This window comes from Lucilia sericata, unplaced genomic scaffold (assembly GCF_015586225.1).
Source record: "Lucilia sericata isolate MDLA Ls3-8-SP2 unplaced genomic scaffold, ASM1558622v1 Contig000061F_arrow, whole genome shotgun sequence".
In the NCBI taxonomy this organism is placed as follows: domain Eukaryota; kingdom Metazoa; phylum Arthropoda; class Insecta; order Diptera; family Calliphoridae; genus Lucilia; species Lucilia sericata.
Genome location: NW_023994096.1, coordinates 479,425 through 498,488, shown reverse-complemented (window position 1 = coordinate 498,488; position 19,064 = coordinate 479,425). Strand labels below are relative to the sequence as shown.

At 30.2% G+C, this 19,064-nt stretch overlaps 2 protein-coding genes across 3 annotated transcripts; one reads left to right on the top strand and one right to left on the bottom strand.

Moving 5' to 3' along the window:
• Nucleotides 1-910: 910 nt before the first annotated feature.
• LOC119616183 (protein archease-like) lies at nucleotides 911-1,958 on the bottom strand. The gene is made up of 3 exons (XM_037972514.1): nucleotides 1,762-1,958; nucleotides 1,644-1,668; nucleotides 911-1,581 (listed from the first exon to the last, which is right to left on the bottom strand). The coding sequence occupies exons 1-3, from the start codon at nucleotides 1,814-1,816 to the stop codon at nucleotides 1,191-1,193; spliced, it is 471 nt and encodes a 156-aa protein (XP_037828442.1). The 5' UTR covers nucleotides 1,817-1,958; the 3' UTR covers nucleotides 911-1,190.
• A 373-nt stretch (nucleotides 1,959-2,331) lies between these two features.
• LOC119616182 lies at nucleotides 2,332-19,064 on the top strand. Of its 2 annotated transcripts, none has more exons than XM_037972512.1 (4): nucleotides 2,332-2,457; nucleotides 17,836-18,146; nucleotides 18,210-18,507; nucleotides 18,567-19,012. In XM_037972512.1, the coding sequence occupies exons 2-4, from the start codon at nucleotides 17,873-17,875 to the stop codon at nucleotides 18,847-18,849; spliced, it is 855 nt and encodes a 284-aa protein (XP_037828440.1). In that variant the 5' UTR covers nucleotides 2,332-2,457; nucleotides 17,836-17,872; the 3' UTR covers nucleotides 18,850-19,012. The 2 variants fall into 2 exon arrangements, with proteins under 2 accessions (XP_037828440.1, XP_037828439.1); XM_037972511.1 differs by lacking the exon at nucleotides 2,332-2,457 and adding an exon at nucleotides 8,129-8,211 and having other exon boundaries at nucleotides 18,567-19,064.

Here is a 19,064-nt window from a genome sequence, read left to right as displayed (position 1 = left end):
TTATATTACTTCATTAAATTGCATAAAATATAATATTTATTGATATTAAAATAAAAATTTTATATTTCTATGAAAAAAGCTCTATCTGATATAAATTTGTGAATAATTCTGCAAATGCAAAACTTTAAATTCTTTTTATATAACGATTTAGTCTTAAAATATATTGTAGAAGAAAAAATTCAAAAATCTTCACGAACTAGCTAAATAAACAGTTTTTTTGCTCTCCTGAAAACTTGTGTTATTTTAGATAGAGACTATTGAATATAGTCCCTCGATATAATAGTTTAAGTATTTTAAGTATGTTAATTTACATATACAACAAAATTAGTTGGTTGGAAAGGAGGATGTATGTATGTATGTATGTATTTTACATCAAATCCGAAGTAGTCCCAGTTGGGAATTTTGATCCCTTTGTGATAAATGCCGAATATTTGGTTAGAGCGTAAGAGTACATTTTGCAATAGAATTTGTTAAACAATACTATTTTTTTAATATCGAAATATCGATTAGCGAAAAAAACTAATTCTCTGAAGAGCTCATTTTAAGGAGAAATCGTGATAAGAATTAAAACTTTTTATATCAAATTTTACTTTGATACTAATATGTAAATATAAATATTTTCCGAATATGGAATAAAAGGGAAAAGTTATTTGATCGGATTTTTCAGTTTCGTTGTTATCCGGTGGAAATGGCTTCAATACTGTATTCCAATAAAATTTGTTTTTGCTTCTTCACAGTTGGAATAATTTTGATCTATCACAATGAATTTAATATGGCAATCCACGATTTCACCCTGTTCACATCAAATGTGCTGATCAGTTTATACATCCAGAAAGAATAAGCGAGACATCAGGGAATGTTTGACCCAAGGTCCAAGAAAATGACTAACGTAATACGATATATGAATCGGTTATTTTTTTAAAATTGAATTATTTAAAACTATGAATTATTCTTTAAAGTTACAACCTCAACTTATTACCGCAATTTACTTAATTTTAATAAAAACATAAATAATTCAAATAAATAAATTATATTATTTGCAACTATTAAGGCAGTGTGGTGTCAAATTTAAAAACAGTATACATTATTTTCAGTTTAAAATATAAATGTACTTAATTTAATCTAAAAAATTAAGTTGTAAAAAGTCACAACATTTTACTTAAAACAAAAAATATTAATGAAAACTTAACCTAAATATCAATAATTACGAATAATTCGTAATTATTTTTTTCAGGTTCTTGTATAATTTGCATAGCAGAGTATGTAATAGCCTTTACTTCAGTACCTTGAGGATGTTTTTCCAAATCGAAGGGTTCACCGTAACAACGGCATTCAATCTCAAATGTTTCTAAATCAAATTTGGTGATTTCTAAACGTTTGCAAATCAAAAACGGTTCACAGGAGAAGAGGAATAACAGCTCATCGAGAAAATGGAAAAGTAAACCATCAACATCATCACCTTTAGCTTCGATTTGATAGCAGGACTGCACGGTAACATAATCCAATTCAGTCATATAGCCAAACATGGCCATGCCGCATTGTTCGAAAGCCTCTTTAAGCGATTCGCCCCAGGCATGGAGTCTGCAAGTGGAATATTAGTTAATAGTAAAAAATCATATTTATTATTGGTAATGAAAACTTACTGTACATCAGCGGTATGATCCAAATCTATTAATTTGTATGATGAAATACAAAATTATGATAAGATTTTATTAAATTCTTGTGAAATTCTTTTTCTATTAAAATTAGTTTTTTACTTACATTCATATTTAATTTCTGGTAAAATAAAATCTTCTTTGCTGAATTCTACCTCCATTTTGTTTGTATTTGTTTTAAATCCAATAAATTATTAATTAATATATATTTATAAAATTAACTTTTAGTTGATGATTAATTTTGTAAACGTGTGTGTGTCTAGTTCAATGTGTCACCGGTTTTGTTTACAATTTCACATGTTGTTTTGGTTTTTATTTGCTTTTGTTCGAATTTAAATGTCAAAAAGTAAACATATGTTGGATTTTTCAACATGTGTTTCGAACTTAGTGGCCAGCTGTTGATTGTTGATATGTCGTAGTCGTTAAATTGTAATAGATTATGAAGGAAACGGAAAATAATTTGAATTAAATTTCAAAAAATAATTTAAACAAACTATATTTTGCAGTTTTTTTTTAATATGTATATTAGAAAATTAATATTTCATAAAAATCAAGGCCTTATTTAATGATTAGTAATTAATGAATTTTATCGTAAAAAATGAGAAGGCTGTATTTCGCATACCGATTTCTATGAAATTTTGTGGGACTAATCTAATTATTTGATAGATTAAGTCCACCAAATTAAATTTCAAATTGAAAGTATAATTGCAACTTCTAAATCTATTTGAAATTTTTCATAGGCAGATGCTGTGATAATAAGTCGAAATTCTAAAAAAAAAATGATTTAATAGGAATTAAATGGGTATGTATTTTCTGCTAATTTATGCAAAATAGTAATAAAAATATCTTTATAAGTATAAATCTAATTGATATTTTTAAGTAGCAATTTTAAGGAAAATGAAAACAAAATAGCTCGAAAACAACTGATGATCCGCGAAAATAATCTTTACCAAAATATTGGAAATTGTATTCTCTACAAAAGTTGTAATAATATAAAAAGTCGTACGACGAACAATAATAGAGATATATGCAAAGATTTGATACTTATGACCTTTGACTTCCACTATCTCATTAGGACCGTGACTTTTAGTTCTTTATTTAGATTGTTTAGATGATGCTGTATATCAGTTTTTATATTACCGCCAGAAATTCTTCAGTTTTGGTCAATTTGTCCGCTAATTTCGACAGATAACATTTTCAAAGGTAAATATCGCTGATGTTTTGAATGTAGTGCTAACATCCGCTGCATGGTATTATAATTGGTTAAATATACCCCTTAAAGTCCCTAAACTCAATTTTCGAATAAAATCTTAAAATCTGTACATAAAATTGGAAGAATATTTCAATATAAAAACTGTTTTCCAAAAAGTCCTATGTGGAGTTTTTTGAATTGCGCTAAAACGCGTTAAAAATTCGGTTATGTTTCAAAATACATATTAATTACATTAGTTAATGAACCCGAAAAGATACATATTTTTCTAAAGCAACGCGATATTACAAAAATACAGCTAATTTAACCTGTTTTTTTGCTTTTCTGAAAACTTTGTTAAAACCCACATAGTACTAATATTCAAAACAGGGCCGATAAGAAATATTGCATGTGTAAAATACATGTGGAAACACATATGGGCAATTCCATGAAAAAGTAAACCACGACTGAAAAAATAAAACCCCTATAACTTTTTCATTTTTGAATATAATTCAACAAAAATTGGTACATGATCTTTTGTAGCACCAAAGACGAAGACTGTTGAAAATCTTTGAAATCGGTCTATTTTTACACCTCGCCCCTCGCCTAAACCATTATGACGAGTTTCATAACGATTGGATTTCATTTGACCCTAGTTCCATTCAAAGTACAATTTCAGAAAAACACTTAAACGTCCGTAACTCACTTATAAGCACTAGTATTATAATAAAATTTGGCACAAATAAGTTTTATATGAATAAAAATCTCTCCCCAAAATTTTATGAGGATCGGACCATATTTGACCCTAGTCGCCATATAACTTCTGTTTTTTAATTTTATCTATAAATTGCTTAAACATGTATATAGGACGGCCATGTCCGACTGCACTTTTCTACTCCTTTTTATTTGTTGAGGTGTGTGTGTGCATACATTTCCAAAATATATTTTTTATAACCTAAAAAAAATTCAGGAGAAAAATCTGTCACATACGATATGTCACGTACGATATTCATAAATGTTCATTATAAAATTATATTAATTTTTTTTTATTTAAAAATTATGGATTACGAATGGAAAAAATGTCTCATAGTGTAAGAAATTAAAACCAAAAAGATACACCTACAGAATTCGCAGATTTTCGTAAATATTTACATGTACTTCAAAAACACTTCCGTTTTTCGTCACGTATGATATCGCCATATTTTAACCCATATTATATATAAACAAGATTCCGAATGGGATGATTCCTTTTGCAGATATAGTATTCTCAGATTGGAGCAGAATGTCAATATTGTTTTCCAAGTACTCCCATTTTTACCAAATCTATACCACTCTAAACTTTAGAGTCTAAAGGCGTACGAACGTCACATACAATCGTATGGAATTGCCAATATGTGATTTTATTGATTAGAACGTGCTCTATTTTCGTGTGACAAACATAAACAAAACAGCTGTTTTGTTTTGAAATAAATTTTTTTGAAAAAAAAAAATTAAATCGCATGTAAAAAATATTGGTCTCATATAAAACTGTGACTAATGCCTAGTTTTTCACAGAAAATACCACCTCCTGTCCCATTTTCTTTTTTTGAGCCATCCATGTATACATCAATACCTTCTTGATTTATTACATTCCAGTTTTTCCTAGATGGCATGATTGCAGTAATATTATGCTTTGTAAATATGGTTTATAACGAACAAAAATATTGGATCCACATCTATATGAGGATGTTTCAACATACACAAAAAAAATTTCTGATTCAAATAAACGATGTCTGTCTGTCCGTCAACTTCAACGGATATCTGCTGTAGTTTCTGTACAACAGATTTTTAAAATAAAGCGAAATGTACAAAAAATATAGTTTTTGTCAATTTATTGTTATATCAAGCTTTAGGTGAAGATATCTCGAAGAAGAGAGATGTCAGCTGTTATCCGTTAATTTTAAAGTTGACAGGATGGACTTACAGACGGCGCTGTTATAATGTCTCAAAAAGGTCATAAGTATCGTATTTCATATTTTAGGACACGATATCTCAAATCCCAGGTGTGATGGAGAAAATCTGAGTTCATATTCGGATTCAGCGCAGCTCAATCCTTTAGAAAAGTATACTTTGGTTATTGGGTTGAAAATTTGTCGCCCTAAGTTATTTTCATTAATAAGGACATTTCCCGAATTGTCATTTAATTATGCAGATTTACACCGTTTAAGAACATTTATAAATACATATGTATGTATTCTATTTTTATTAAAAGTTCACGTTCCATCATGATTACGTTGCATCGTTGTATGTTATAAATAATTTACAAAGTAACTATAAAAAAATATAACATACAATAATACGACACTGATTGTGAATTATTTAATTTGAATAAATGTTCAAGAAGTTTTGTACAATTTTGTTCATAATTAAAAACATTCATATTATATCAAATTATGCACTATTTTTTAAAGTGTCAAAACCACTTGATAGCTATCGCATTTTACAGTTTTATTTTGAAATGTTTTTTCTTTACTTTTAGACGATTTTTTCTCATAAACTTAATTGGGATCAAAAATCACTTAAAATGTAAATGGAAAATAGTGTTACTTTCAAAATTATAATATTACTTAAAAGTAGGCTGAAAGATCTTGACCTTATAGGTTACATAATATGTTGTCACAATGTTGATATTAAATGAAATTGTGATATGTTTTTGTATAAGAAATTAAAAGCCTAATAACAAAAATAATTTTTTAACTCAGTTTTGCTAAATTTGGCGTTTTTTAAAGATATTAAAAAAAAATTAAACTGCAAGTTCAAAATAAATGTTAATTTTTTTTGTATAAAAAATACACCAACAAAAACTTAAACTCAATTTGAAGGATTTTTTTTAAGTAAATAATGAAATTGTAATTTTTAAAAAATTGTCTTTGTTTATTGATAACAGTTCACCCATTTAAAAAATCACTTTTTAAAATTGTAAATAAAAAATATGAGTAACATTTATTAATGTTTGCATTCAAATAAATACATAATTACGGTTAAACGTTAACGTTATTGGGTAAATGACAAAATAAAAGCTTTAATAATTTGAAAGCTTTCATGTCAACTGGTTAATTGTTTTTTATAAATCAAATGAAGAGTGATTTTTAAATAATTGTTGGAAATTTGTTTAATATGCGTTAATATGTAGACTGTTGATAAATCAAATTACAACAATTTGTCTTTTTTAATGATAAAGGGAATTTAAATAAGTATTTTAACTTGTTTTCTATACTTTTCAGGAGAACATTTGAAAGTTTTAAATTCCAATCTAAAACTATAGTAAATAAAAAAAATTTACATATATTTTTTTTAAAATTAAACATATTTAATTAATTTTACCTATAAACCTGGGCTGCATTGATAAAAATTGTTCAAAACAAAAGACTTAAGAAACAAACTTTTTTATTATTTTGTTTTAAATAAAAATATCTTAATTATCTTATTAATTACAATTGCAGTTATCTGTTAAATCTTAACTATTATTAAATCGTTTAAAACATAAAAACATGATCTTCTTCAGCATAATACCCTGAACTTGAAAAGGTATTATTATTAGACCATTTAAAAATTAAACGTTCACAACCATACACTCACACAAACAAACATTTCAGCCATAATTACACATTAAACCTTTGATTAAAATTAAAAAAAAAAAAAAAAACTTAATTGAAAATAACAATTGAATGAACCATCAAATAGGTAATTGGTTGTTGTCATTCATTGTTGGTCTAAAAAAGACACAAAATGTGTAATAAGTACGTAAAGTTTTTGTTTGTTTATTTGTTTGATTGATCATAGTTGTCTTTTTGATTGTCGCAGCGTTCAAAGACCCTGAAACGCATTCAGAAATCCAAAACAAAAAAAACTGAAACTAAAAAATAAAAACTCTGCAAATTATTTATGCACAACATGTACTTCAAGTTCATAGTAACAAATTAGTTTGAAGTGATTTATAATAGAGTTTGTTTTAAGTTAGTTTTTATTTACAACTAATATTTGTTCTTAGAATACAAAAGAATGTTATAATTTGGAATGAAGGAAAAAGCTTTTTTAACACTGTTTTAACACCACTGATAATCTACTCATTACAACAATGTTTATTACAACATTTTGCGCATGCGCGCAATGAGTTGTAAGTAACCAAACTGCTTTTTTGTTTTTTATTAGGGTAGTAATCTGCAATGGAAACATGGAAAGTTTGACCTAGTATCAACATTTAGCCAAAAGAGGACTTTTTGAGAATTTGAATAAACTGAAGAATAGATAGATAGATAGATATAGATAGATAGATAGATAGATAGATAGATAGATGATAGATAGTAGATAAGATAGATAGATAGATAGATAGATCGATAGATAGATAGCTATAGCTCGCTCGATCGCTCGCTCGCTCGCTCGCTCGCTCTATCGCTCGCTAGCTAGCTCGCTCGCTCGCTCGCTCGCTCGCTCGCTCGCTCGCTCTCTCGTCGCTCGCTCGCTCGCTCGCTCGCTCGCTCGCTCCTCGCTCGCTGCTCGCTCGCTCGCTCGCTCGCTCGCTCGCTCGCTCTCGCTCGCTCGCTCGCTCGCTCGCTCGCTCGCTGCTCTCGCTCGCTCGCTCGCTCGCTCGTCTCGCTCGCTCTCTCGCTCGCTCGCTCGCTCGCTCGCTCGCTCGCTCGCTCGCTCGCTCGCTCGCTCAAACACAATTTTCCATCTCTGATTTTGGTAATAGCAAAACAATAACAAAAACACTATGTAAAGTTAGTAAGGTAATGTTATTTTAACAGCTGACTAAGTACAGGAACAAAATTTACCTTGCAATGTTGTTGTTTTTTTTTTGTCAAAGCATGCTCATTTTTGATAAATTTTCAGAAGCTATCACGGATTTTTGCTCATATCTCGTTATTTATGGACCGATTTTGCTGATTTTAAATAGTGATCTTCTCGATAACATGTCTAATAGAATTATTGAAGATTCGGATCTCGAAAAACATATACACAGACAGACAGAAAACGGATTTCAGCATACGCACAGTCAGGCAGACGGACATGGCTAAAGAACTAGGAATATAGAAAAATAAGGAGTATCACTTTTCTAGAAACTATATTTATTAATTACTTAATTAAATAAGAAAACATTTATGAATCATATTTTTAATAAACCCACATTATTTAATGCATACAAATAAGTTTTACCCTAATATAAAGTTTACAACTTTGCTAAAAGCAATTGTTAAAATTATTAAAACGTCTTAGACTACGTTGAGTCGGACAAACAGTAAAAAATCGTCAAGCAGTTTACAGCAGCACTTTAACTCGAACAGTCGTGAATTAAATAATAATTTATTTTCTTAAAAAAACGAGGAAGTAAATAAAATAAATACTAAACTATTTACACTAAAGACTTGTTAAACAATAAAGTCAATAAAGTTTATTTCTTGAAAAACTGTTAAAAAATATATGTCAATACTTCTAAATTAGAAAAATATACCAGAAATTATTTATTAAAAAATATATTTAACAATATTGCTAAATATACTGACATACATATGTGTTAAATTTTATTTATGTATAGCGTGTATGTTTTTCGTTTAAACGCATATATAAATAAATTGCTTGCAATTTAACAATAATTGTTTAAATGGAATGGAATCCATGGAAAATAATGAGTGAATGATGTGCAATTTAGTGCAAAGAAAAGTGATGCAACATAGTTTTTTTATTAAACAAAAATTTCAAATCTGTTACACAACTTTAAGCTTTATTTTGTTTTTTATATTAAATTTAGAATAAATATCATGTCAAGTCTTTAAAAGTATAAAAAAGTTTGAGAAATTATTTAAAAAACTGTCTTGGTTTTCTTAAAATCTCTGTTTACATTCAATTTTAAAGTTGTTTTATTTTTCAAGTTTATCTTGAAACAAGTTTGTTTTTTACTTTTTACCCTTTTATTTTTTGGTAAATTCAACTGCAATTGTTTACAAAATTTTTTATTTATTTAGTAAGACCACAAAAAACTTCAAAAAAAAACCAACCATCGACAAGAAGAAAAACAAAAACATTTAAATAGGTAAATGATGTTTGTGTCTTAAGTCTTTCGTTTTCAGTGAATGTGAATGTTGTTTCGCTTGAATTGTTTCTTTCGATGGTGTATCATTTTGATTGGAAATTGAATACTTAAAATATGTGTATAAATAATTAAAAAACAACATGTTATGAATAATCCAAATATTCATTTATATGAAATATGTTTATTTTTAATTATTTTGTTGCAATAGTTTGCACTATATGCGCAACAAAATTATTTTGGATAGTCAAATGTAGAATAAAAATATCGAAATATATTGAAGTTATATTGCTATGCGTTCTTAATACACAATAGTTCACAATATAACTTTGAAAATTGTTTACAGAATAAATAAATCGGTTAGATTGTTCAATTGTTAAAGTATATTAAATGTAATTTTGTAATATAAAAAAACTCACAAGCCATTTATTTAAAATAAATTGTAATTTATTGTTGAGTAATAAGCTCCATTTTACCAGAAAATTGAAAAAAATTGCGCTGATTGTTTAATTCTGTTTAATAATAAAAAAATTTTAAAAATACCTATTAAAGAAGAAAAAGTACAAAAAAATTTAATCTTATTCTGATTTTATGTTTCTAGGTTCAATCATTCAGAAAATCAAAATGTACCATTGGAATGACGAAAAAGTAATAGTATACTTCCTTTTAATGATTTTCATTCCATCAGTACGTAAGCTGCGTGTTTAATTTTGCATTTCTATTTCAATATTAAAAAATTCAATATGTGCCATTTAATGATGGAAAAAGTACCAATAATTTCCCTCTAATAGATCCTCATTTACTCCGGGGTCTACATTATAGATATCTCAAAAAGAACCAGTTAAAAAACGAAAAAGTACAAACAAAGTAGACTTTGCTAACAGAGTTACAAATAACACCACATTAGCATATTTTACTTTTAAAATGTTTAACTAATTTTTTCGCGTACCTGCTTATTTTCCCACACACAATTTTCCATCTTTGATAACAACATACAGCATCATACGTAACGTGTTGTTTTTGCTCTGTATTAACCTTTCCTTGCTAGAAACCACTGGGCCGTAAATTTAGTCAAATTTAGCGACGCTTTATCGGTGCCGTCAGATAATTAGCCTATCCATTGACTAGAACTTGCTGCGAACTGCCATTGCCATCTTGAATACAAAGAAAAGAAACGTCAACGACCAGTTACTAAAATTCTCCTTTCTCGTTCAACCTGTATTGTTAATATCTTATGCAGGAGCGCTTGGATACTTCTGCACGGCTACTTATCGAACAGCTAGTAAAAGGGTTTTGGTTTCCTCTTACCTCTACAGTGGTGGATATTATCTGACTGTTAGCAAGCTGTTAGCAAGCTCAGAGAAATTTTCGCCAACTTCAAAGAAAAATGCACTAGTCTCACCAAAGAAGTATCTCCAAAAGGCCCTCCACGTTTAAGTCGGTCAGAACCTGCCCTTCATGCTCAACAATTCGGGCAATAAGGTCAACATCTCTTTTCCAATACTGAACAACTCCCCAACATCCTCCTCCTTGACCGTGACGCCCGAATTGTTTCTAAATACCAGGTCCTCCATCTCGTCTGTCAGATACCTTCTATCTACAAGTACAAGCACGTTCAGAAGGATGATCCACGGCGTACATGGACTAGGCAAATAGCTTACAACAGCGCATTACTATGACGCTAGGGCGCTTAATATTAACAATTAGCCAAACTGGCCATACTAGCGGCACTGCTATCACTCACCTTAACCTTAAAAGTGGGAATACTATTAGAAATAATCTTGTCCAGTCTGTATAGACTAGACTATAGACTAGACTAAAGACTGGACTATAGACTAGACTATAGACTAGACTATAGACTAGACTATAGACTAGACTATAGACTACTATAGACTAGACTATAGACTAGACTATAGACTAGACTATAGACTAGACTATAGACTAGACTATAGACTAGACTATAGACTAGACTATAGACTGACTAGACTACTATAGACTAGACTATAGACTAGACTATAGACTAGACTATAGACTAGACTATAGACTAGACTATAGACTAGACTATAGACTAGACTATAGACTAGACTATAGACTAGACTATAGACTACTAGACTAGACTATAGACTAGACTATAGACTAGACTATAGACTAGACTATAGACTAGACTATAGACTAGACTAGACTATAGACTAGACTATAGACTAGACTATAGACTAGACTATAGACTAGACTATAGACTAGACTATAGACTAGACTATAGACTAGACTAATAGACTAGACTATAGACTAGACTATAGACTAGACTATAGACTAGACTATAGCCTAGACTATAGACTAGACTATAGACTAGACTAGACTATAGACTAGACTATAGACTAGACTATAGACTAGACTATAGACTAGACTATAGACTAGACTAGACTAGACTAGACTAGACTATAGACTAGACTATAGACTAGACTATAGACTAGACTATAGACTAGACTATAGACTAGCTATAGACTAGACTATAGACTAGACTATAGACTAGACTATAGACTAGACTATAGACTAGACTATAGACTAGACTATAGACTAGACTATAGACCTAGACTATAGACTAGACTATAGACTAGACTATAGACTAGACTATAGACTAGAGCTATAGACTAGACTATAGAACTAGACTATAGACTTAGACTATAGACTAGACTATAGACTAGACTATAGACTAGACTATAGACTAGACTATAGACTAGACTATAGACTAGACTATAGACTAGACTATAGACTAGACTATAGACTAGACTATAGACTAGACTATAGACTAGACTATAGACTAGACTAACTAGACTAGACAGACTATAGACTAGACTATAGACTAGACTATAGACTAGACTATAGACTAGACTATAGACTAGACTATAGACTAGACTATAGACTAGACTATGACTAGACTATAGACTAGACTATAGACTAGACTATAGACTAGACTATAGACTAGACTATAGACTAGACTATAGACTAGACTATAGACTAGACTATAGACTAGACTATAGACTAGACTATAGACTAGACTATAGACTAGACTATAGACTAGACTATAGACTAGACTATAGACTAGACTATAGACTAGACTATAGACTAGGACTATAGACTGAAGTATAACTAGACTATAGGACTAGACTATAGACTAGACTATAGACTAGACTATAGACTAGACTATAGACTAGACTATAGACTAGACTATAGACTAGACTATAGACTAGACTATAGACTAGACTATAGACTAGACTATAGACTAGACTATAGACTAGACTATAGACTAGACTATAGACTAGACTATAGACTAGACTATAGACTAGACTATAGACTAGACTATAGACTAGACTATAGACTAGACTATAGACTAGACTATAGACTAGACTATAGACTACACTATAGACTAGACTATAGAATAGACTATAGACTAGACTATAGACTAGACTATAGACTAGACTATAGACTAGACTATAGACTAGACTATAGACTAGACTATAGACTAGACTATAGACTAGACTATAGACTAGACTATAGACTAGACTATAGACTAGACTATAGACTAGACTATAGACTAGACTATAGACTAGACTATAGACTAGACTATAGACTAGACTATAGACTAGACTATAGACTAGACTATAGACTAGACTATAGACTAGACTATAGACTAGACTATAGACTAGACTATAGACTAGACTATAGACTAGACTATAGACTAGACTATAGACTAGACTATAGACTAGACTATAGACTAGACTATAGACTAGACTATAGACTAGACTATAGACTAGACTATAGACTAGACTATAGACTAGACTATAGACTAGACTATAGACTAGACTATAGACTAGACTATAGACTAGACTATAGACTAGACTATAGACTAGACTATAGACTAGACTATAGACTAGATTATATAGACTAGATTATATAGACTAGACTATAGACTAGATTATAGACTAGACTATGACTAGATTATATAGACTAGACTATAGACTAGACTATAGACCTAGATTATATAGACTAGAATTAGACTAATAGACTAGAATTATATAGACTAAGAATATAGACTAGACTATAGACTAGACTATAGACTAGACTATAGACTAGACTATAGACTAGACTATAGACTAGATTATAGACTAGACTATAGACTAGATTAATAGACTAGACTATAGAACTAGACTAGACTCGACTATAGACTATAGACTAGACTATAGACTAACTATAGACTAGACTATAGACTAGACTATAGACTAGGACCTTAGACTAGACTATAGACTAGACTATAGACTAGACTATAGACTAGACTATAGACTAGACTATAGACTAGAATTATATAGACTAGACTATAGACTAGACTATAGACTAGACTTAGTACTAGACTATAGACTAGACTATAGACTAGACTATAGACTAGACTATAGACCTAGACTATAGGACTAGACTATAGACTAGGACTACTAGACTAGACTATAGACTAGACTATAGAATAGACTAGACTATAGACTAGACTATAGACTAGACTAGAGACTAGACTATAGACCTAGACTATAGACTAGACTATAGACTAGACTATAGACTAGACTATAGACTAGACTATAGACTAGACTATAGACTAGACTATAGACTAGACTATAGACTAGACTATAGACTAGACTATAGACTAGACTATAGACTAGACTATAGACTAGAACTATAGACTAGACTATAGACTAGACTATAGACTAGACTATAGACCTAGACTATAGACTAGACTATAGACTAGACTATAGACTAGACTATAGACTAGACTATAGACTAGACTATATAGACTAGACTATAGACTAGACTATAGACTAGACTATAGACTAGACTATAGACTAGACTATAGACTAGACTATAGACTAGACTATAGACTAGACCTATAGACTAGACTAGACTATAGACTAGACTATAGACTAGACTATAGACTAGACTATAGACTAGACTATAGACTAGACTAAACTAGACTAGACTATTACTAATAGACTTAGACTTATAGACTAGACTATAGACTAGACTATAGAATAGACTATAGACTAGACTATAGACTAGACTATAGACTAGACTATAGACTAGACTATAGACTAGAAGACTAGTAGACTAGACTATAGACTAGACTATAGACTAGACTATAGACTAGACTATAGACTAGACTATAGACTAGACTATAGACTAGACATAAGACTAAGACTAATAGACTAGACTATAGACTAGACTATAGACTAGACTATAGACTAACTATAGACTAGACTATAGACTAGACTATAGACTAGACTATAGACTAGACTATAGACTAGACTATAGACTAGACATAGACTAGACTAGACTATAGACTAGACTATAGACTAGACTATAGACTAGACTATAGACTAGACTATAGACTAGACTATAGACTAGACTATAGACTAGACTATAGACTAGACTATAGACTAGACTATAGACTAGACTATAGACTAGATTATATAGACTAGATTATATAGACTAGATTATATAGACTAGACTATAGACTAGATTATATAGACTAGATTATAGACTAGACTATAGACTAGATTATATAGACTAGACTATAGACTAGACTATAGACTAGATTATATAGACTAGAATATAGACTATAGACTAGATTATATAGACTAGAATATAGACTAGACTATAGACTAGACTATAGACTAGACTATAGACTAGACTATAGACTAGACTATAGACTAGATTATAGACTAGACTATAGATTATAGACTAGACTATAGACTAGACTATAGACTAGACTATAGACTAGACTATAGACTAGACTATAGACTAGACTATAGACTAGACTATAGACTAGACTATAGACTAGACTATAGACTAGACTATAGACTAGACTATAGACTAGACTATAGACTAGACTATAGACTAGACTATAGACTAGACTATAGACTAGACTATAGACTAGACTATAGACTAGACTATAGACTAGACTATAGACTAGACTATAGACTAGACTATAGACTAGATTATATAGACTAGACTATAGACTAGACTATAGACTAGATTATATGACTAGACTATAGACTAGACTATAGACTAGACTATAGACTAGACTATAGACTAGACTATAGACTAGACTATAGACTAGACTATAGACTAGACTATAGACTAGACTATAGACTAGACTATAGACTAGACTATAGACTAGACTATAGACTAGACTATAGACTAGACTATAGACTAGACTATAGACTAGACTATAGACTAGACTATAGACTAGACTATAGACTAGACTATAGACTAGACTATAGACTAGACTATAGACTAGACTATAGACTAGACTATAGACTAGACTATAGACTAGACTATAGACTAGACTATAGACTAGACTATAGACTAGACTATAGACTAGACTATAGACTAGACTATAGACTAGACTATAGACTAGACTATAGACTAGACTATAGACTAGACTATAGACTAGACTATAGACTAGACTATAGACTAGACTATAGACTAGACTATAGACTAGACTATAGACTAGACTATAGACTAGACTATAGACTAGACTATAGACTAGACTATAGACTAGACTATAGACTAGACTATAGACTAGACTATAGACTAGACTATAGACTAGACTATAGACTAGACTATAGACTAGACTATAGACTAGACTATAGACTAGACTATAGACTAGACTATAGACTAGACTATAGACTAGACTATAGACTAGACTATAGACTAGACTATAGACTAGACTATAGACTAGACTATAGACTAGACTATAGACTAGACTATAGACTAGACTATAGACTAGACTATAGACTAGACTATAGACTAGACTATAGACTAGACTATAGACTAGACTATAGACTAGACTATAGACTAGAGACTAGACTATAGACTAGACTATAGACTAGACTATAGACTAGACTATAGACTAGACTATAGACTAGACTATAGACTAGACTATAGACTAGACTATAGACTAGACTTAGACTAGACTATAGACTAGACTATAGACTAGACTATAGACTAGACTATAGACTAGACTATAGACTAGACTATAGACTAGACTATAGACTAGACTATAGACTAGACTATAGACTAGACTATAGACTAGACTATAGACTAGACTATAGACTAGACTATAGACTAGACTATAACTAGACTATAGACTAGACTATAGACTAGACTATAGACTAGACTATAGACTAGACTATAGACTAGACTATAGACTAGACTATAGACTAGACTATAGACTAGACTATAGACTAGACTATAGACTAGACTATAGACTAGACTATAGACTAGCATGCTAGACCTATAGACTAGACTATAGAATAGACTTAGACTAGACTATAGACTAGACTATAGACTAGACTATAGACTAGACTATAGACTAGACTATAGACTAGACTATAGACTAGACTATAGACTAGACTATAGACTAGACTATAGACTAGACTATAGACTAGACTATAGACTAGACTATAGACTAGACTATAGACTAGACTATAGACTAGACTATAGACTAGACTATAGACTATAGACTAGACTATAGACTAGACTATAGACTAGACTATAGACTAGACTATAGACTAGACTATAGACTAGACTATAGACTAGACTATAGACTAGACTATAGACTAGACTATAGACTAGACTATAGACTAGACTATAGACTAGACTATAGACTAGACTATAGACTAGACTATAGACTAGACTATAGACTAGACTATAGACTAGACTATAGACTAGACTATAGACTAGACTATAGACTAGACTATAGACTAGACTATAGACTAGACTATAGACTAGACTATAGACTAGACTATAGACTAGACTATAGACTAGACTATAGACTAGACTAGACTATAGACTAGACTAGACTATAGACTAGACTAGATTATAGACTAGACTATAGACTAGACTATAGACTAGACTATAGACTAGACTATAGACTATAGACTAGACTATAAGACTAGACTATAGACTAGACTAATAGACTAGGACTAGACTAGACTAGACACTACTATAGACAGACGAGAGACTAAGACTAGACGAACTATAGACTAGACTAAATGAAAATTTTAAAATAGAAATTTTAAATAGACAGAACTATAGACTAGACGAGACTAGACTAGACTAGACTATAGACTAGACTAAATGAAAATTTAAATGAAAATTTAAATTGTATTTCAAAAATGATGAAGAAATGATGAAGATTATTCGCATAATTTCCTAAATTATGATAAATCCTATTTAAACAAGTAGACTATAGACTAGACTATAGACTAGACTTAGACTAGACTAGACTACTAGACTAGCCTAGACTATAGACTAGACTATAGACTAGACTATAGACTAGACTATAGACTAGACTATAGACTAGACTATAGACTAACTATAGACTAGACTATAGACTAGACATAGACTAGACTATAGACGAGACTATAGACTAGACTATAGACTAACTAGACTATAGACTAGACTATAGACTAGACTATAGACTAGACTATAGACTAGACTAGACTAGACTATAGACTAGACTATAGACTAGACTATAGACTAGACTATAGACTAGACTATAGACTAGACTATTTAAAGGAAATGAAAATTTTAAATTGTATTTCAAAAATGATGAAGAAATGATGAAGATTATTCGCATAATTTCCTAAATTATGATAAATCCTATTTAAACAAGTAGCTACATAATATTAAATAATTATAACTTCGTCGTTTAATTATGATTCCTTAATAAGTTGTTATGTGTTAAAATGCTAAGTAATTAAACTTAATTAATTGTAATAGAAGTGACTAATAGACATTAACTATTTAAATATTTTAAAGCAGTCTATTAATATAAACTATATTTGTGTTAATTAAAAGTTTTTTCTTTAATTTAATAGTTCATATAAAAGTACAATAAAAGCAACTATACTAAATATGATAAAACTTACCAAAAATGTACGCAAGTCATTAACAACGAAAACGCCAACAATGATGATGACGACCTTGTCGTCGACAACAACTTTAAGATTGTCCATTATGATAGCAATTACTCTATTCAACAGTAAAATAATCTCAACGCATGCACAAGGTCATATATCCGTCGATGAAGATTTCTCAAGACTGTTAGGCAAATGTAAAATGTTTGATGAAGATTTCGATTCTTGTATGAAGGATGTATTTAATGATTTGAGAGCTTATTTTCCAACTGGTAAATAAAATTAAATTTAGTTTATTTAAGATTATATTCTTATATTTCAATGTAATTATTCAGGGGTACCGGATTATCACATAAAACCTTTTGATCCGCATAGGGCCTCTTTTGTGGAGATACGGCGTGGTGATCAAAAAGGTGTGGCTGGTTTTAAATTAATTCTACGTAATGTTACGGAATACGGTTGGACACATTCAGAAGTTACCAAATATCATACAGATCATGAGCAAAATCGTATAATTTATTCTCAGTATTTTCCCGAAAAGAGTCTGGATGGTTGGTATGAGTTTTCGGGTACTGTTTTTGGTACACGAATTAAGAGAAAAGGTTTTTGGAATATGACTTTATATGATTACAGGTAAACAAAAATAAATAAGTTTTTACTGGATTAATATTATTAATTTAATTCTCTTCTAGTCAAACTACCAGCGTTAGACGTTTAGGTGAACCGGGTTCACTTTTAAAAGTACATATCGAAATTGATCGTATTGGTGGTTTAAAGATGCATATATCCGATGCCTTAGTTCCAGGTCGTGCTAGATTGGACAATGTTTCGGATGGTGTTATCAATAGTATGTGGCAGCTTGGTTTGCCATTTATTAAGCCCATAATAAATGATCTTATTAGTACCGCTTTTACGGATATATTTAATGAATCCTTTAGGTATTTCCCTATGGATCGTTTCTTGAGATATTCATGATTTGTGGTTCGGAAACATTAGTAGTAGTATTTTAAATTCTTATTCAAGTCATAATTGTTGCCTTTTTAAAACGACTGTTATATTAGTTAGTAGGAAAATTTATTGGTTTTTTTATCTAAGCTCTTTTTTCATTGAAATAAAATACTCATTATGCGATAGAATTTATAATAAAAACTAGAGGTTTTTAGTTTAATTTTAATTGCAACAAATAGATT